Source organism: Ricinus communis, chromosome 9 (assembly GCF_019578655.1).
Source record: "Ricinus communis isolate WT05 ecotype wild-type chromosome 9, ASM1957865v1, whole genome shotgun sequence".
NCBI lineage: Eukaryota > Viridiplantae > Streptophyta > Magnoliopsida > Malpighiales > Euphorbiaceae > Ricinus > Ricinus communis.
In genome coordinates this window covers 8,650,780-8,673,144 of record NC_063264.1, presented here as the reverse complement: position 1 = coordinate 8,673,144, position 22,365 = coordinate 8,650,780, and the positions used below count along the sequence as shown (strand labels likewise).

At 27.4% G+C, this 22,365-nt stretch overlaps 2 protein-coding genes across 2 annotated transcripts; both read right to left on the bottom strand.

The window, feature by feature from the left end:
• Window positions 1-4,585: 4,585 nt before the first annotated feature.
• LOC107261539 (protein NDR1-like) lies at window positions 4,586-5,941 on the bottom strand. The gene has a single exon (XM_015721593.3). It carries the CDS (start codon window positions 5,592-5,594, stop codon window positions 4,968-4,970), a length of 627 nt encoding a protein of 208 aa, XP_015577079.3. The 5' UTR covers window positions 5,595-5,941; the 3' UTR covers window positions 4,586-4,967.
• Window positions 5,942-7,708: 1,767 nt separating this feature from the next.
• LOC8280721 (gibberellin 2-beta-dioxygenase 8) lies at window positions 7,709-12,765 on the bottom strand. The gene is made up of 3 exons (XM_002522797.2): window positions 12,335-12,765; window positions 8,654-8,975; window positions 7,709-8,162 (listed from the first exon to the last, which is right to left on the bottom strand). The coding sequence occupies exons 1-3, from the start codon at window positions 12,763-12,765 to the stop codon at window positions 7,932-7,934; spliced, it is 984 nt and encodes a 327-aa protein (XP_002522843.1). The 3' UTR covers window positions 7,709-7,931.
• Between the last annotated feature and the right edge of the window lie 9,600 nt (window positions 12,766-22,365).

The following is a 22,365-nucleotide window of genomic DNA, read 5'->3' as shown; positions in this document are numbered from 1 at the left end:
ATACAAAAATCTAATTTATTATTATTTCTAAAAGTATTAAAAATAATTATAAAATATAAAAAATTCTATTTAATTTTATTTATAAAGTTAACTTACCTAATTATCTATAATTAAAATAATTGAATACATGAGTAAGAAACTAATTTTCATAAATAGATAAAAGATTTACTCAATATATAATTTTTTTAATATAATTTTTTATTTTTATAATTTATTTTATCATAATTAAAAGAACCTAAATAAGCATGGACAATAGTTCCCACACGTATTTAATTTATGATTATATTAATATAAAAATAAATTTATTTTTAATTTATGATATTTTTATTTGCACCTATATTAGTCTTTTATAAAAATAATCATTTAATAAGTTTTTCTGAGATTTCTGTATGTATTATATACTAAAGTAAATAAATATGAGAAGTATATATATTTATCAATTTTAATTTTTTTATAAATTTCATTGCAATTTGAAACAGTTAATGCTTTATTCAAAATTTATTATTTCTATTGAGTCATATGGTAGAATTTTTGCATAATCTTTTATTGGTTGCTTTAGTATATTGAGACCGGCAAGATTTTTTTTTTTTTGTATTTTTGCAAGTATTATGGTTTTCTTTTCGTAACATGATAGCTATGTAAAAAATAAAAATAAAAATAAAATAAAATAATTGAAGAGAAACATAATAATCCAAATATAACTAATAAAAATTAAATTAGCATGTGTACAAATACCTTGAAATATATAATGTTATGAAAATATTAAATTGATAAAGTATCATTAAAAAAAAAACTTATATTATTACAATAAAGAACAATAACCCAACCATATCCAATATATACCTTCACAAGAATAAACTTAAATAATTTACTTCTTTTTTTTGTAATACATATACATAATAAATTAAAAAATAATAATAGATTGCATTGGCCCGTTGATTGGCATTTCTTTTATGAAAAAAAAGAGAGAAATTGATCAAAAAACATGTTGCAGAAACATGAGAAAAAAAATCAAATTGAATGTTTTTTATGTAATATAACTAGTTATTTTGAATGATTTTATTAATGTTTAGTTGATGTATGATTGATATTTGATTTATATTTGGTTGTTTATCTCCAATTTTTTTTCTTGAACTGTTATTATTTTTTTTGTGGGTCTCAACCTCTTTTTCTTCTTTTTTTTCTTTGATTTCTCTCGTTGCAGTTCTATTATCATTTTGATTTTCTTACAATTTTTTGAATTTTATTTTTTATAAAAAGTTTAGATTTTTTAAAACTTCTTGTAAGAAATTATTTTGGTATATATATATATATATATGGAGTTTTCTAATATTTGAACTACATTTACAGTTCCGTTATGAATTTTTATATTATTTGTTTTAAATTTTTATATAATTAAATAATATTGTTGATATTTGATTGATATATTGTTTGGTTGAATTTTAGATATATGTATAAGTGTGTTTAATTTCTTTCATTGAATTGTTATTTATACGCCGAAGACAATCAAGAATATTAGAAATTAGTTTTTTTTATTAAAAAAATTAGTTTTAAGTTCCTTGAACTATTATTTACATGTTGAAAAGGATCCAAAATATTAAAAATCATTTTTTAGTATTTAAATTTATCTTGTTTTGTGCTTAATTATGGTTGTTTATTTATTTATTTTGTTGATGTGAAAAAAACTAAAGATGAAAAAAATTCAAAGTCATGACTACAACTAAAAATTGATTTGCATAGATTTCATACTATTAAATAAAAAAGTAAAATAATGATTATAGAGAAATTATAAAATAATATAGTTAATTTTATAATTAATTAAAAAATTTATCAAGAAGAAAAATAATAAAAAATATTACCGATATTATTAAATTTTTTATTTTAAAATATTTATTACTTCAAGATATTTTATTTTTAGAGAAATATGAAAATCTCATACAATTTTTGATAAATGTAATTCTTATTTAATTTAAATTATGAAGATAAATGTGTGTAAAAAATTTATAAATTAAAATATAATAAATAATAATTTAAAAATGAAAAATAAATAATTACTTATTTCACAGGCTATTATATTTTTTAGAAATCTAAAAATATGTGTCACAATTATTTTAAATATAATATTTTAATTTGAAGAGATATTTGTTTAAAATTTTAATTTAATAAATAAATAAATTATAGAAAGCGCTCCAAGGGATATAGATGTCACCACGGGCAATTTTAGATCTTAAAGATATTAAGAACATCTTTTGGTTAAGTAAAAATCTCACCTAATTAAAAAATATATAATTACATTAATAATATAGATTTAGAAAAAAAATAAGAAAAAAACTTTTAAATTTAAAAAAAAAAATGTATAAAAAAGATGTCAAAAAAAGTGCTTTTTCTAGGATAATACATGTGGCAGTAACAAAAGCATTTGAAATAAAAATAATAGCGTGAAGAAAATCACATGAAATAGAAGTGGAAAACTAAAAGTGTATTTTCTTATAAAGAAATTCTTATAAGCGTCTTTTTTAAGATAAAAAATGTTATTCACTTACTAAAAAAGGGAGATTTGTGTAAGGCCGAAGCTTAAAGAGATCTGAGTAGAATTTTAAGTTGAGATGAGATTGGACATGCCAAATTGCCAATTTTGAAGCCCTTTTGATGGGTTAAGTTTACTTGCATAAACAAAACAAAGAACAACTGAGCTACTTGGCAAGAAATCTTATATTATTACAAGCATACAATTTAAAATTTCCTGCGTGGACTATTTAGTTTTGTTTGCTTTTGTCATTACCAGGAAACAAGGCAGCATCCACTCTCATGCTTCTTAAAATAATACTACTTGGCAAAGCTTAAAAAAAAAAAAAAAACCTGTTCTTTATTGTTTGCGTCTTTATTTATTTAAAAAAAGTTAAAAATTTTAAATTTAAATTGTTTTATTTTTATCTATTAATATTATTATTAAAAAAAATAACTACTATCTATTATATAGCCGATAAATATTGCCCTAAATGAACTATAAAAATTAAAAAAAATTGAATGTTCAGAATTCGAAAAATACAATATAAAATGGTATGTCATGTTGCTGTTGCTAGTAGTATTTTTTTTTTTTAATTATCAAGATTTAATAACAAATAAGTAATCTATTTGTCTTGTAATGCATCATTTCGAATATTCACACTTTTTTTTATTACCAACTGAAAAGATTGAAATGTTATATTTTCTCATTCTTTCTTGAAAATTAAAAAAAAAAAACATATAACAAAAGATAGAAGAATTTAAAATGTGGGATACAGTTATTATGATTATTAATGAATTTGTTGAATCTGAATTTGAGTCTGTTCGTAATGGATGAGTAAATTCAATTACAGTATTTAATTAATATAAGCTAATTAAATAATTAAGAAGGTAGTTATAAGTAACCACTATTGATTTGTTAGTATTCTTTTTATAATATATATTTTAGAAATTGACTATAAATGTAACTTCTCCTTAACTACTGAACTAAAAGTAAATATAGTTTTTTTTTTTTAATAAAGAAAGACATGAACATCTCTAATTTTCTTTATTAAAGTAAAAGGAATATAGAAGGTAAATTTATAAATATTTTCCATCTAAAGTTAAATAAAATTTATAATAATAACAATTTCTTAAATTCTAATTTTTGCATGTATTATTTTTATTTATTTTATTTTATGTTTATATGGTATTTCTTATTATATTACAAAATCTTTAAACTTAATTATTCTTTTGATTTTTTTTTTTTAAATTTTTTTACTCATTTTAGTTTAAAATTTACATTCATCTGTAGTTCTTATTTTTTGCTTAGTAATTTATTTTTTTCTTTTTTTATTTAATAATTGTAAAAGAATTTCTGAATATTATATAATTTTATAACATTTTGTAATTTCTACCTATAGACGGCTTGAAGAAAAAAATAAATTAGTTCAATATTAAAAATTGATTGAAATTGGCTGAAACTGAAACCGTAAGCTGTAAACCGCTTTATTGCTACAACATTTATTTTTATATAAGCTAAAATAATTATTGTATTTATATTTGATATATTAACTAATATTATTAGAAAATATTCAACATATATGTTCTATTAATTATTTAAGATAAGTGAGAATTTATAGAAATTTAAATAGAAATTGACTAATATAATTATTATATAAAATGTACTAAATTTAGCCATAAAATATGAATATAAAATTAATTTATAAATAAAATACATCTAATTTATTAATAAAATATTTAATTGAGTTACACATAAAACTTTCATTTTCGCAATTAATAAATTAATTATAAATTTATACTTTCATAATTAATATAACTAAAAGAAAGAAAAAAGGAATTAGTTCAATATTCTTTCCCATAGACATGAGATTATATCAGACTGTTTGTCTTGACAAGTGAAAAGCTAAAGAAGAAAAAACTGCAGTACAATATATATGCTACATTTCTGGATAATAATTTCACAAACAAAAAATTATAAAAAGGGAAAAAAAAAAAAAAAGACAAAATCATGGCTTTTTTGTGCTCCATTAAACCCAATCATTGGATGACAAAATTAAATTTAGCAGTCACAAACAAATTACTCATATAAGCAAAGTCAGAGCTCACTCTATCCATCATATTATTATACTTCACAGAACTGACTTTTCAAAAATGGTAATGCCTGAAAATTAGTATTACTCATTTGGGTACACTTTGGTATTCCTGACAAATTCTAGCATCTCATTGTAACCCAACAAGAACACAAAGAATCATTTTAATTCTTTAATTTTCGTTTTTTTCAATGCTTGAACCCTAGAAAGAATTGCAATTTCAGTTTTTGAAAACAAAAAATTGCTCACACAATCAGCTAAACAATGATAACAACAACATTTTCAAGAACTATAAATACCCAAAAACAAGCAAATCAAAATTCACAAACTACAAAGAAAAAAGAGAAAAGAAAAGAAATTCACAATAAATTAATTAATCAAAACAAAAAGCAACAAACTGGTCCAGAAAAGCTCAAATTTCCTAATTTTAGCAGCACTGGATTTAAGCTTTATACCTTTCTTAGGATTGATTATAGTACCTTGATCGGTAATATTAATATCAGCACCAACCGTAATCGTATACCTCTTGGTTTTCCATGCCATAATCTTGTACCTAACTCTAGTAGCCATATCCACCCGGATAACCGCTGACCCATTAGAAACCGCTCGGGAAACCGCGTCTTGATCAAAAGCAGAGCTTGCAGTAAGATTAATCTCACCACCTTTTGTAGCTTTCTTTTTGTGACCTTGATAGAACTCGGGGATAACAAAATTCCCTACAGTGTGGTTTCTTTTTGGACTATCAAAAAATGTAACATTAACTGGGTCATAATAAACACCTTTATCTTTGTTTGTGTTTTCTAGCCCCAATTGGAAGATAAGACTGGTGTTTCCTCTTGGAGTTAAAGAATGGTTTAAGGCTGGAATGTAAAATTTTTTAAGTAGACATTTGGGTTTTGATGGACGCAAACTTAGCCACATGAATAAAGCTGTTAAACCCAGAGTAAATATAAAGCTACAACAGCATCTGCAGCAGCCACCACCGGAATCCGGCATAGTGTTTTCCGGTGAAAAGATGGATTCTTCTTGCAGGGTTTTCAAGAGAGTATTTGCAGAAGCAGGAAAAGAAGATTAAGATGAAGAAAAGGATTGATGGGCATCTGCAATGAGATAGATTTGCAGCAAGAAAGTTTCAATTTTTTTTTTTCTTTTTGTATTTCTCCTTTAGAGAAGACCAAGACTCGAGGGTCCGCGTTTTTGCTATCTTTCTTTAGTACTTTCTTGGGAAGGGTAATGATAGAGTGACATGCTGATTCTCTGAATTTTCCAATTTCTGCCAATGATAATTGGGAAAAGAAAAGAAAGAAAGTATAATGAGAAAATGGAGATGTTTGACTATGCAGACCAATGAGGCTAAAGAATAATCATATTTTAGTGATTGTATTGTTGTTAGAAGAGAACAAAGAATATGGCAGTGAATAGAGGTAACACTAACACCTGCCATTTACAATTGTCCACTTTTCATTTTTTCCATGGAGGATGAATTCCAATTCCATCATTTAGGAATTCCTTTGCCTAATTTTGAAAACCTTTCATTTTCTTGAATATTACATAGCATGAAATCTTTTTGTAGTAATAATTAATTTTTATTAATTTAATTTTAATTGAAATAGAAAAAAAAATATAACACTGATACAGTATACCACCCAAACCATTATAATTTATTATAACTTATAATTTATGATAGCATGATATTATAACTTATTCAGTAAATTAAGTTTAAAAAAAAACTTGTGTTATTAAAATTAAAATCTTTTTATGTTTATTTTTTGGGAAAAAGAAATTAATATTAAGGAGAAGATAAAACTCTTATATTATTTGAGATTAAGATCTCAACACTTGAAAGAACTTCCTCAATCCAAGAACATAAAACAATTGCATAGCTGGTATAAAATGAGCTAAACAGTATCCCACTTTATTTGCATTATGTCTTGCATGAAGAAATCAATAGACTCAGAATATTTCATATATCATTGTCCATTATATGAAATTTAAATATTATTTTCCAATCAAAATCTTAGCCATTCAATTAGAAATTTAAGAAGAAAATTATATTGAATATGAACATGAGATGATTTCAATGAAAAAAATGGTTGAATTTGAGTAGCATGCAGTGTTAAATGGACTCAGCTGGAATAGAAGTATAAAGTAGCCTTTCCTAGAAGACCTCTCCTGCAGGGACAGCCCCTTGTAGCAGGCCAAGATCAATGCATCCAAAATGCATAAATGCATTAATGGGTTGCACAATGTCTGGTTCCAAAAATAGCTACATAAGCCCAGCCATATGATTTAGGTTATTCTTCAAACATGCTTGGGTTTGAGCCACACAAAAGGATGATAACAGTTGGATTAATATATTGAAAAAATAACAAATATATCTATATTTTAAGATTTTTTATAAAAAATACAGTTCATTTAGTTGAAGCCCATATCCTACTTGTTGGAGCATTAAATTCTCATTTCTGTTGGACACATAACGCAAGGCAGCAAGAGACCAAAATTCTTTTGTTCTATACCAAGCAAGTATCACATTTTCAATTTAAATATATTCATACTAATGATCTTTATTAAATTACTAAGGACCGAAAATGTCAATTTGTTTTAAGATTATTAGCTAGTTATTTTGTTTTAAAAAGAAATTTAGACTTTCAAATTTTCAATTAACAAAAAGAAGAATTTCAGATTTTTAAAATTGAATAACATTAAATTCAGTACATATATGATTATAAAAGCAATGAATTATCCATTATGCTCAATCATCTCTGTTTTCTCAGCATTTCGTTGTAAAAGGTTAGAGTTTATGAATATCATTAATGACTGTGATACAATCGATTTTTTTAATTTATTAGAGGTCCAGTAATCATCCGATGTGGAGTGCAATAAAAAGAATTTAAAGTTAATCTTATTTTTCTGAGATCAGTGAAGTCTGATTAAATCTAATCTTATCATTAAACTAAGATATCTGGTATTTGTGGATTAATTTTCAATAAACATCTCCGGTTTCAAGCCCTCCTCCTGATAATGGAATAGTAATTTAAAAATATATAATATTTTTCGGTAATGATTCCATTATACAAAAGAAGACATAGAACAATATAAGGCATGCATGCTTTCAACCACGAAGTAGTTGCAACTTGAAATTAATGATGTTGGCAAGCAGCTGGAGACCCATTTTCCAAAACAAACCTCAGGTACTTATTGAAGCCAACCATCACATCTATATCTAGATAAGATATAATGGGTAGTAGGGGAACCGAGAGGGACCCTAAAACTTTAGGGGAGCCCTTTTCAGAAGGTGAGCTATTCGGCTTAGATAGTATCCACTCTCGTATATCATAGAACAAATCTTGACAGACCAATTTTATCACCAGTAGTTTCAACATCTTTCTGTATTTGCTGCTTATACTCTCTGAAACTGAAGTTTCTATATTTTGCTGGCTTGATATGGCTTTCTACTATGGCTTCGTACGATGGGCAGTAGAAATATGCCATAGAAAACCTCTCAACTTCTTGAGGGACAACCACTCTATGTTCAATGCTTTTGTATATGCTATTGCTAAATGCCTGCACCAAAATTACATTTAATTATAACTAATGTCATGATCCTAGCTAAAATTGCCAATTTAAAAAATCTGGATAAAAATTTAAATTCTTAATATTACAAATAAACTTAAAATTTAAATCGAATTAAAAAATATATAAATTTATACTTTTATAATGACTGAACGTTATAATTATTTACTGCATGAAAATATCACTTGGATATTCAATTTCAAATTGAGCTCTCTCTCTCTCTCTCTCTCTCTACATACATACATATATATTAATTTTCAAATTAATATCTCAACTTTAACCTAATCATCATCGATTAATTTATCTAGGAGGTAGAAAATTTACACATTGAGATGTTTAAATTGTAAGGTTCTTCTCAGTGGCTATGGAAATTAACTTAAAACGGAGCAAAGAGACTTTATCATGTAATTACAAGTGCAAAATTTGCATAACCAACTAAGCCAATAATTAAGCAAACAATTAATTTACCAAGCATGTATTACCTGGAAGAAGTCGCCAATGTTGATTACTAAAGCTTCAGGATTAGGTCTAACACCAACCCAACTTCCATCTTTCAACAATTGCAATCCTTTATTTTGGTCTTGGTACAATATTGTTAGAAAATCACTGTCGGCGTGAGGCAACAATCCGTAGACTTGAGAAGAAACTGGACATGGAGGATATCTGTTCATCCTTACATAACTAGAACTTGCCGTACAATTTTCTTTAAAGAAACTGGTTTTGACACCTATATTCTCTGCTAAAATCTCAGCTAAGCTTTGAGCTAAAGTAGTTGCTGCATTGACAAATGCTTCAATGGCGGGCCTGAAAATGATCGAGAAAATATTCCTTCAAAAAGAAAATTAATTTGTTTTTACTTTTGATTTTGAAGCCCAGATAAAAAAATGTTATTAAGAAAAAAGTCATGGTACATTTAAAGAGATTTATGAAAAAATATTTTGTAATACTTTTCTAGTGGCTAATTTACTGAAAAATTAAAATTCATCATTAAAATATTACAAAATGTAATTCTATATATTTCAGGAAGGAGACCACCGTTAAAGCTTTACATAGATGGCATAATTGATATGTTCTTTGGCAAGGTCTTACCAAAGCTACCCTAGTCATTGATGAAAGTTATGAAAGTAGGCAATTGAAATCTCTTGCCTCATGATATGAATCTATTGCTAGCCTTCTTTATCATTTGTGATCAGCTAAAGGAGAAAGTTACATCAGTTGGGCTAAGAATCGATCCATGGAGGTTTTAAGAGTCAAGTTTCCATAATAAGTTTCTCTAATAATAATTTACACTATAAAGCATAACTTCTTCTACCAATAGACCGTATATGTTGCCAAAGCTAAAATTTCAGTGCTAAAGCAAAGGCTTTTGGTAGGGCTGGCCACAGACCGGTTCAATCCGGTATCAAATCAGTCAAAATTGAAATCGATACTATTTAAATCTAAAACTAGGTTCGAATAGGAATTCACAACTTTAAATCCAACCAGTAAAAAGGTTATTTGTTAACTTTTATTATATAATTTATTTATTATCTCTCTCTAAAATTACTTTTTAAAATTATTTATTATATATAATTCTTTTATTTCTTTAGAATATTTCTTTAAGAATTATTATCCTTTCATAAAATCATTGCACGCATATACAATTTATTTATTACCTATAAATTTTGTGTGCATAAAACTTTTAATACAATCTTATATTTTATCACTATTATTTTCTGTTTTTTTATTGTACATGGCGCGTTATAATTATAATAGGAAACTTATAATGTTATGTTGTAAATATATAATCACTTAAATCTTTTACGTTATTGACTTGGCATTTTGATTTATATATTTATTTTACGGGTAAACAATGTTTACAGCTACGACACGTGGTTTGTTTTATTTTGTATTTACATATAGTTGATGGTTCAAGAGCACCATGATTTACCACTAAAATGCATATTAGAATATTTAAAGTTTAATTATTTTATTATTTTAATATTTTATATATATATATATATATATTGATTTAGTTTAATATATAAGTAAACTAATCTTCTTTTAATTTAGTGATCTAATTCGAATATTAACTTTTATAATTTTAATAAGAATTATTTATATATAATATACGTGGATATATTAAATAAATATAGTATTAAAAATAATTAAATATTAAAAAATAAATCAGAATATTTATTAAATTATAAATTAAAGCATTTAAAGTGATTAAAAAAAACAGAGATTCAAGTGTTTGAATATCCATATAGCCCAGCTCCACGTGTATACCAATTGCACGTAGCATGAAAGAATCTCTCTTGTATCAGACAAAACAAAGAATTAACGAGGCAAAACCCACTTGTAAATTTCCTCGTGATAGGCATTTCGAAAATCCAAATCTTCCCATAGCTAAACAAAAAGGCTATACGAAGAAAAAAAAGGAAAAAAGAAAAAGAAAAATCCACGACACGTGAAATAAAAATAAAAATAAAAAAGAAAAGAAGAAAAGAAAAGAAAAGGCTGTCTGAATCAACTTATCCAAAAAAACCTTATGCTGGGAACTGAATGGTATGGTCACGATCACGTGAAATTCACATGAAGAACAAAGAAAAAACAGGGAAAGGCCATATGGTAAGAAGCATGAATTGTATGGGAATGTCGGGGAAGTTTTTGGAAGTGACTCTCTGATGTTGAGTTTGAAGATGAAAAAAGAAAGGACTGATTGATGGCAGCAACAAAGTTTCATGTCCCAGGTTCCGTGCTGCTGCAAATGGATAAGGCTGTTTGCTGTTTAATCTCTATCACTCGGGTGAAAGGCTACCGACTGTCAAAATTAGTGGCGACAAATTTTTACTTTTAAATTTAATGCATATAGTATAATTAATAGAAAAATGATATATATAGATGAGTATTTTATATTTTAATATTGAATGATTAAGATATATTCTATTATTTAAAATTAATAGATATGTATTAATTATCTATCGGTTTAGTATATAAATGAGAATATACATTATGTCTATATCAAATTTTTTTAAAGTAAATAATATAATTTAATCCGTAACCTTTCTTAAATTCTTTTATAAACTATTCATATTAAAGTTTTTTAAGAAAATCCATTTATACGTTTATTATCAAAAGTAATTTTTAATTTTATCCTTTTCATTTTCTCTTTGTTAAGGAAAAAAGAGAGAAAGTGACCAATAGTAGTGATTTTGAGAGAATGCTATCTGAATATTTAACAAATATTTTGAATATTTAATTTTTTTATATTAATGAAATTTGAAACAAATCCATATTGAGCTTAACAGTTATACTAAAACTTCTAGATATTTAATGATATGTCATTGTAAAATTCTTGTCTTTAAAATTTACACAAATTGATGTTTTTGTTTTAAGTCTAATTATCAAATAAAATTTTAAATTTTATAATTTTTAATAATTTTATCTAATTATTTTTAAAATTTTAGGATAAATACTTATACTTTTAATTTGTTTCTATTAATATTTTCTAATGACAATTTTTAAAATTTTATGATAAGAAAGATAATATAGGAAGCTGACTATACTTAAAAAATTTATTCTAAATCAGCAAAGATAATTTATCATAAAGTTAATAATATAACCATTAAAGTCTCACATATATGTATCATTTCACACATTTTACATCTAACCGCAATAAAATTTTTGTTCTCACTAATTATAATATTAGTAAACATAATTGACATGTCACGTCATTTTTCTTATTATAAAATTTTAGAAATTGTCGTCAAAAAATATTCTTAAAAATAAATTAAAAGCATATGTATTTGTTTTAAAGTTTTAAAATAATTAGATAAGATTGTTAAAAAATATAAAATTCAGAATTTAATTAATAATTATTTTTTTAATGCTGTTACTTTAACAGGTTTTGGGTTCAAACAAGGCTCAAGTTTTTGTTTTTAATTTTTCTTTTCAATTTTATCAGAATTTTCTATAATGTTTCAATTATGTTTGAACGTTAGATATACTATGTTAAAACTCTTGAAGGAGTAATTAGCTATTAAATTTACTGCAATTCAATCATTTAAAACTAGTTTAATTTCACATTTACTATATTGGATGTATTCCAGTTAATCACCGGCTAGGAGTTTGATGTAAAGATTACACACATATGAAAGAAGAGATATAAGATGGAAAGGTACCTGAGACTCCTGCTTCCATCCATTCTTGAAATATCTGTAACAGGTATATGAAAAGCTTCTGACCAAGAAAATTGCCTCAAACATGTAGCTTTAGGGTTGCCCCAGAAATAACTGTTAGCAGATAAATTCAAGAAATTTTCTTTACACTTATTGGTAAAGGGTTCATAGAACAGCTTCCTTTGTTCATGCAGCATACTTTCCAAAACCTCTCGTGGGATCCCATGATTCACAACTTGAAAGAAACCCCATTCCCTTGCTGCTTCACCCATCTTTTCTATGCAGTTTTGTCTCTCCACTTGTTCAGAATTTAAAGAACTCATGTCAATAACAGGTAGCTCACATTCTTCAGCATCATTTATTTTTACTGCTCTTACAAGCGAGCCTTTGAAAAGGACCTCATAATATTCTTCAAATGGGGGATCAGAATCCATTGACAGATGAACACAAAAAGTTGAGGAATAAAACACGTCCAAATCCTCGTTTAGTTCTTCCTGTAATTAGGAAATGGGAGCAAAATTATAACTATTGATGAATACTTCTGAACCAAATTGTTAGAGAATCTTTGTCAAAAAGTAATTGCATCAACTTCAGCTATTTTGGTGGTATAATTTATTATTTTCTTTCACTTGATATTTAGGGCATAAAACATAAAGGTAACCTGCTGGTGAATTCAGTCTATCTGCACCCTCAAGTGTCTTTCAAATTAATCTGCAATCTATAATCAACAAATCTAACCCAGTAACCAATCAATTTGGAAAGAAAAATTAAGCTTGGAGATTAGAAGGATAATGTATAATGGAAAATTTGCACATGCTTCAGGTGTATTATAGTCGACATAATAAATTGATTACTGTTAATATTTTTTTATTTTCAAGTATAAGACACTATAGTATGTGTAACTCATTTAACAATTTAGTGTAACACACTCGTAATATTTTCTCGCATACATATATAGAATAGATAGAGAATATATATATACAACACACGCAATTAATATTTCACACATAAATCATCAATACTGTATACAAACTACTCTTTTAGCATGTTAATTTAGAGAAGTGACGGAGGGCTTAATTAGGTTGCTAGTGAATGGAATGGAAGGGAGAAACTTACATGAAGGATATGGATTTTTGGAAATTGAAAGGAAGGCTAACAGCTAGCTTACTACAATAATGGAAGTTGAAAGAAAAAGATTAGATAATATATAGATTTGATCATATGGACATATTTATAGAGTCGATCTAGCTGAGTAGGGGGCCATATAATTTTCAAAACTTATGGCGTGGAAGGACAACCTTCACTAGATTATATCACTACCCAATAAAATGATTTATCTTTAATTAAATCTTTTAGTGGTCATTAAAATGTTATATATATATATATATAGTTGCTGCTTTTTCGTAGAAGATTAAAAGATTGATTTTGGTCTACAAATAATAACCTTTCCTTCATGATATATAGATAGGTCATTTTATATTAGTGGATCCATGGACACCCTTGAATCCTAGTGCTGCACCCTTTAACTTGAGCCCCAGAGAAGAATCTTCAAATTATAATCGAAGTGGACCAGATTTTACAAAACCCTAGGGCACAAGAATACAAACAAATAAAAAGAAAATTGCAGAAAACGAATTAATTATAACCTCTTCTTTGCAATGCTAGATGCTTTACCCCAATCAATTTCTTTTTTCCAGCCTCAAATAGAATTTATTGGCTGGCTCTGACTTGACACCTCCACAGTACCTTTAATAATTTTATATTATATTATAATAAAGTATATAAATGTACAAGCACATTCATTTAGATATCAGATTCATTTCAGATTATTTTCATAAGGGAATAAAATATCTCTGTTATGCAGTTATAATTTATTTGACTTCTTATAAAAAAATTATATATGAAGGAGAAATATTTAATTGAAACTGACTTAATTAGGTACTTAATCAATTGTCAAATAATAAGATAAAAGATGGGGGGGACTAAATTTGCTTCTTGTTCACTGCATCTCTTTTCAGAAGCAACGGATATGACACTAAACATGGCTATATATATCTTATCATATTTATGAGATAAGAGAGAGAGAGAGAGAGAATATCTTATCATTTTTAGAGAACAAATGAGATAAAAAAAAGAAAGGGAAAATCTTATCATGTTTATATATGACAACGAATGAGATAAAAGGAAAAGAAGGAGAGATAGAGAGGAGGACGACTTGCTTTCTCTAATTTCATATCAGCAATTAGGGTTAGCAGTTGATTCCAATTTCACATAAAGAAATTTAGGAGATGTTCATATCATATCATATCATACGTTAAGATCACTAAATTATAAGCAAATGGAACTCACAGGCCGACAATTGAAGCTGAATTGTTGTGTCGTCAATTTCTTAATATTTTTTATAATAATAATAATATTTTTATTAATATAAAATGAAAAAAACTTGCAATTGAGGAGAACTACCCAAGCCAATAAACTTTCCGAATACAAACTCAGATATAGTTCTTATCTCTCAATTGCAAGTGAAAAAGCCCCAAATACCTCAACGTTATAAAAAAGACAGCAGAACTAACAATTAAATATGAAATATAAGTGCAAGATAAACCATAAAGCAATATCAAAACACATAAAGCTTAATAAAATTCACGATTGATACTATAGCCAAACAATCCAAGCAGTTTCCTTTGAAGTTCCTTTTTTTGCGATTATATTTGGATTCATGCATTTGAATTCTGAAGATATATATATATATATTTTTAAGCTTATGTTTATACTTTTTCTATTAACTGGTTTATATAAATCATTATTGCACAATTTATATGAAAACATGTTCTTATACTTAATAGTAGAAAGATAATTATTATTTTTAAAAGTTGAAGGATAAATTGATTCAAGAGATAAGATTTTTATTAATATTTAATAAAACAATAGTATATTATTGTATCACAACTTCAAGGGCTAAACTGACTTTGACTGAAAGAAGAAAAAAGAGGAAAAAATAAAAAAGATGTGGATTTAGTTCTACAGTATGTTTATATTGTCAATGGCTGCTGATGTAATATGTTAAATTTCAAGGAAAAAAATTGTAATTCTCTCTAAACAAGAAACGTTTCAGCTTGCTGATAATTTGAATTCTTTAACCTAAAGAATTAAATACAAGATGATAGAACAAATGTTAATTGCTAGATGATATAAAATTAGAGTACCAATGCTGGGACAGGAGTAAGATGCCTAAACGAGGAATGCCTAGTAGGCTTTTCTAGTATAAGGGTGCATGAGTATTCAAATTGCAGCTCGATACAAAAGTATATAGAAAGAGTTGGATCCAATTAAATTATATGCTTTTAGGTTATTTGATTATACAGTTGGAGGAACTATAAAGTTAAACATGTCAAGTTAAAAAAAAACAGATTAAATGAGTGACCTTTTAAAAAGTCTTTAAATCTACTCATTAAGGGATAAAACCATAAAGCTTGTAGAGATAAAGATAATCTCTCATGTAATTTGAATCTGGAGCGGTGCAAATAGTATTAATAAGGAAGAAGAGTGAATGTTGGGATACTAATAAGATGTCTAAATAAAGACCGACTCCTAGCTAGTAGAGACAGCGACTTATTATATTTGTAAAGAGTTGAATCCAATGAGATGAGGTGCCTTTTAGACTCTAAGGTGTTCTCTAGTAAAATCTTCGAGTTTGCGAAGAATACAAAACCATTGTGCTTGTGAATGCAAAGATGATAATTTCTCATATTATCCAAATCTATTTTTATAACAACGAATGATAATACATTAAAAAACTATTCTTTAACAATCTATTAAACCGCAAAACAAACCCGGCTCGATAAACTTAATTTAGATACAATTCATCTCACTAAACTTCTCACATAAATTTTAGATTAACATATAGGAGTTATTTGGCAGAAGTTGTAAATTGAGAAATTGATGGAGCAGTTACTAGAAAATAAGGGAAGCATACTGCAAAAGTTAGTGAGGAATGGAGATGCAAACAATATGCAATTACTAATCCTATTGTATAAGTTCAACAAAGAGTTTCAAAGGATAGCCAATTAAATGCAACTAATTATACACAAGAATTTCTATAACAAGAAATCAACTTCAATTCCAGCAATTCCAATTCTAGAAATTCTTTAGTTTCCTTTAGGGATCTTAACGGTTGCTTTTTATCTTTCCTAGTTAATTTAAATTTCTAGTTGATTAATACAAATATTCCTTAGCATGATTTGTATTCGTATAATTAAATATAAAACTCACTAGTACTTTTTATTTATAGTTGAATGACAATCTTCTATTTTTTTTTTCTGCAGAATCCTTTTTAATTTTTAATTTTATAATTTAAAATAATTTAGTACATATGAGCAGGATCCTTGCGGATGATAAAATACTATCTCAAGAAGTTTAACGCAACTGATACTCAAGATTCGAACTCGATACTTTAATTAAGTTAAAAAAGTCCCTTACTATCTTATATAGACACTCTTGGATAATTTCTTTATTCATTAGTATTTTATTTTAAAATTTATAAAATTATATCCGTGAAATTAAGAATCCAAATTATTTAGGTAAAGAAGTAAAAAAAGGTACAACTTTTCAAAGGGTTTATAAGTAAAGAAAGATGATAAACATCTTACTTATTGTTATCCTACTTTTCACCCACTTGATGTGGTTTATAATAATATTTTTGCTAAATTGTGTCTTAATATTTGGAAATTAAAAGATAATTATATAAAAATATTATATATCAGATAAGGTAGGCAAGAGTTAGGACAAAAATAGATGAATTGTGTAGCATTATTCATTTATAACACCTGAAATATTATTTTAGCTTAATAATTTATTATTTTATTTAATATTGTAAGTGAAGAAAAAAATAGTATAGAATTGCTAGCTATCCGAAGCCAAAACATCCAGAAATTATAGATACTGAACAACTCAATAATATTTAAAAAGACCATGATTGAAAATATATGTCCACTAACATATTTTAACTATATTTTTCTTAGATATAACAAATTTGATGATCTTTATTTTCTATATTAAAGATTTAACCTTCCATAAGGTGGAACTGAAGAAAAAGAGTTTATATAATTGACAAGTAGTCTATAACATAGAATGCTGCGCTCAGGATCACTCTCCTTAAGTAACGAGAAAGTTCATTTCCTGATAAAGCAAAAGGTGTAGGTGCTATGACCCTTTTTAATTTGTACTTTTTGTAGCTTAGTTTCCAGGAAAATTGTGACAAGAAAGTACACACGAAACAACATATTATGAGTGAAGAACATGTATGCCATAACCACATTCTTTTATTAATAGCTCCCTAGTTTTTCATTTTTCTTGAATTTATGTAAGTGCAGTAGTGGGAGCTTAATTGGCAAGAAAATAAGATCCAAACTTTTGACAATTATGTAAATCCACATATGAATCATTATGTTTTGTTCCAAAATAATGATTTATGCAGAATTTTCATAAATGTTAAATTTATAATAGTAAAATTTATTTTACTAAAAAAGTTAGAGGATGGATTCTTATGTATGATAACCCTGGTTTTATGTAGTATTTGTGATACGAACCTGGTTAATTTGTGCCAAACCTGTATTAAATGTTGATGTCTTTACTAAGGATCATTCACCTAGCAAAAAAACTCTAACTCCCAACAAGACTCTTAAATTACTTGCATTTAAGAACTTTAATTATAAAGAATTAAAGGCTGTTTAATATAAATAAAAGTTTAGATTAAACTAAGTTTGTAAAATACCAAGCCTTCAGTTGATAAATTCACCTAGTTCATAAGGAATAAAAAAAGAGAATTAACTCCAAAATAATCAATATTCAACAACTCTCTTTACATAGAAATCGTACTAGCTTATATATGCCTTAGAAAAACCTAATTCTATAATGACAAGGAAACAAATAATAATAAGACTAGAAATAGAACTCGTAAACTAAAAAGATAACTTAAAATAAGACTCCTAACTATTAAAAAATTTCTTTAAATAAACAAAGCTCTTGAAGTTCATCCAACCTAATCCCATATAGTAAACATGACAATTAGACTTAAGTAACATGTAATATGCGGCTCATTTTTTAGTATTGGATTTCAAATAGCTTCACTTGATTATCCTAGGCTTATATTGATTTGTTCATGCCTTTATATATTGGATTAAGTTGATAAGAGTATCTTGAGGCCTATTATTTTGATTAAGCCCAATCTTTACTGGATTTTGAATTTAACTAGGACTCCTAGTTGGATTAGAAATCTTAGTGGAAATATGATTTCTTTCATCACTTGAATAATTAATGTTATCAAGACTCCTTGCTGGATTAGGATTCCTAGTAAAATTAGAATTTTTTGTTGAAGTAGGATTCCTAATAGAATTAGAATTTCTTGTTGTTGAAGTAGGATTCTTTGACCAAGTAGAATTTTTATTAATAGAATTTTTTGTTGGAGTAGGACTCCTTGTGCTATATGGACTCTCATCAACTTGCATCCACAATAAATAGGTGAGTGACAAGATGTGCGAGTATATTACTTAGATATTAGTTGAATGATCTTTATCTACATCATTTAATATTAATAATATGTGCCACTCGTTTTTTTCTTTGATGTATATGTCAGAATATACGATGAGGCTTTTCACGACCCGATTTGTAGGCTCGTGACCGGCGCTAGGAAATGGGTAGGTTTAAGACCGTCGAAACCCGTAGCAAGCCTAAATAGCCAAAGATCCAAATAAACGCATACATGATTATATACTATTAAAACAATCCGATATTTCACTCACAAATCTGGACATAATTAAATTAATCCTCCAACTAGATTACTAGCAAGTATCCTATAATTTTTAACAAACCAAATTAAAATATAAGGTACCAAGTACACTATTGCGACAAGTCTAAAATTTTAAATAATCTTAAATACAATTAGTTAAGATTTAATTACAGTAAGCCTGAAGGGGAAAGGAAAGACGGGCTGCAAAAAGGAGTCGGCGGAGGACCTAGCTGTTACCTGAAAAATTTAGAATTGAGACTTTCAGTCTCGAGAGTGAGTTAAAATCATATATACGAAGTAAAGCAGTCATAAATGTACATATGCAATGATTGATAAAATAAGGTAGAACATCACAAAATAATAAGTAAATGCCATAGCATAATTTAAAATATTTACTCATAAAGGACGAGCACTTCAACAGAATTCTGACCCCAATACTAGCAGTTTTTCGACTCTCTTATTCCAATAGAACTAGTGCCCAGAGAGCAACGCTCGACTATGGACCTTTCCTCCGGCAATCAAATTCTTACAGCCTAGAAAACTATACTCAACCAGGGTAAATTTTAAAAATATTCTTTTGTACCAACCTCTGACTTATATGGGTGTGCATGTGGTCCTGATGCAACTCATCAGGTGGCATGTTCTACTGCCATATCACTTCGAGTCAATATGAAATCATAATATCAACAATGTGGAAAATGATATAAATAACAACCAATTTAGCTATTGTTCAATAGTTTACTAAACAATATTAAATGGCACATAAAATTATTTAATTAGGTAAATAGTAAATAGATAATTAATTCTATAAATTAATTATTTAGATGAATAATAAATAATTATTTTAAATTTATAAATCAATAAATTAGATAAATAATAAATAAATAATATAAATTTATAAATCATTCAATTAAATATAGAATAAGAAATATTAAAAATATTCAAGCAATATCCACCATAACAAATACATATATATAAATATGAGGATAATAGTATACGTAATAATTATTAATTGAAAATGCTACATAGAATTAGACATGCCATATATATCGAAGATATATGATTTTAACTCACAGTTTTTTCCCGCTCCGCAGTCTGCTTCTACGTCTCTGGTGGAGCTGGCTGTACAGACGGATTATCTATTCATAAAAATAACTCAATTAACGAGATATTCATAATTTTTTCTAGGGCTAGACTCCTAGACTAGATTGCCTAAAAAATTCCGACCCAAAAATTCTATCGAAAATTCGGTAGAATCTTCCTAAAATATGGATGTTTACCTCCCGTATAACGGGTTTGAAACCTGCTAAAAACACTTTTAATATTCTACATTTATTTAACAGGAGTCGGGTCACCAAGACTGTATTATTTTTTCCTGACTCCGCAATGCAGTTCAAACAATAAAATTATTTATTTGCCCGGCATAGACATTTAATTTTTAACCATCCCCCAAGCAATTTACTGGAATTTAAACTGATTATACACAACCACATTTATTATAAATCATATCAATAAGTAATCATACTAATTAATTAATAATATTTATAACTAAGTTATCAGTTAATTAAATCTAATTAAATTGAATTATTTATAATTGAATAATAGTAATAATATTTTCTAAAGTTCTAAAATTATTGTTAAGGTCTAAATAAAATTATACTGAGCCGAAACTCAAACTTCTGTGAGTCCAGGAAACATTAGGGTCCGAAAGCCGGTACCGTCAACGATGTCAGATTTCAAATCCGGAGATGCTACGCAAAGCTTGAGTTGCGAGGATTTCAAAAATACTAAAATCACAGGCTAACTGATATCGGAAAATGCTAGATCATCAAGTGGGAAAATCTGCTCCGGTGAGGCTATACGGAGGCTGCCGGTGGAGGAAAAATGGTGGGGAGGAGCTGACTTGGAGTTGTCGACAGTGGAGAACTCGTTTCTGGCATTGGGCAGGTGGTAGGTGGACGACAGGCTGGTCTTGTGTTGGCAGCGTGGGAGGAGACTTCCCTTCCTCCGAATAGTCGACGACAGTAAGGAAGGAGGAGAACACGGTGTCGCCGGCAAGGGAGGGAAAAGGAAAAGAAGCGGCAGTAGCAGGAAGAGGTGGCAGGTGGCGGTAGAAATGGGAGGGAGTGAGGTAGAAAGGAGAAGAGGGTGACGAGGAGAGAGAAAAAAAAGGGGCAAGGAAAAAAATTTTGTTATAATTTTTTTTATTCATATAGATAAAATAATTAACTCATCAATATTTAATGTATTATTAATTTAAAAATTTATCAAATTACTTTTGATAAAAATTAAAATAATTAAATTTAAGGTATTACAAAATTGGTATGTACCTGACACTTCTTACTCCATCCATTGTTGAAATATCTGTAACAGATCTCTGAAAAGCCTCCGACTAAGAACCTGTCTTGAGACTTCTTGCTACAGGGCGCATGAAACACCATCATTTGTTCATATTGCAGTCTCTTCAAAATCTCATTTGAAATCCCATGATTCATTATTTGAAAGTTGAAAAAAAACCCGTTCACTTGCAGCTTCACCCATGTCTTTTACGCATTTTTTCTATCTCGACGTCCCACATCTAAACTGTTCATATCAATTAGTGGCAGCTCACATTGTCAAACCATTAACATATCCTCATTTATCTCTCTAACAAGGGAATCCTTGAAGAGGGCTCGCTCTGTGTTTCTCTTGAAATGGAGGATCAATATCCATTGAGAGAGAGAGGATACAACACAAAAAATATGGGTATCTTGTACTCTGATCTTTATAAATACTGAAATTTGTAGGAATCTTTTGTCATTGCAAAATAAAATGCAAAATATTTTATCTATTGAGGTTTATGATAATGCACTAAATTTGTAGGAATTTTGTGATCCACTTTGCTTTCTAATGGATGAAAAACACAATTTCAATCAAAGACTTCTTGAATAAACACTTTTTTTTTTTTTTGCTTTAGAGTCACTCAAACTATAGTATTTTCTTTCAGTTGAATTATGCACCGACTGTTAATTTCCAGGTTAAGCTTGTAGGTATCCTTTTTATTCGATAGCTTGTGCTTAGAAGTACATAACAGTGTATTAAGATTTTGGCAATAAAATATAAATAAAAAATAATTGATATAATAATTCATTACATGAAAGATCTTATAAGAACATGTTAAATATTCATAAAATAACAACATAAGTTGCTGAAGTGATAGCAATGATCGAGTCTTACCTGGTCAGGATATTTCATGTTTTTTAGCCAC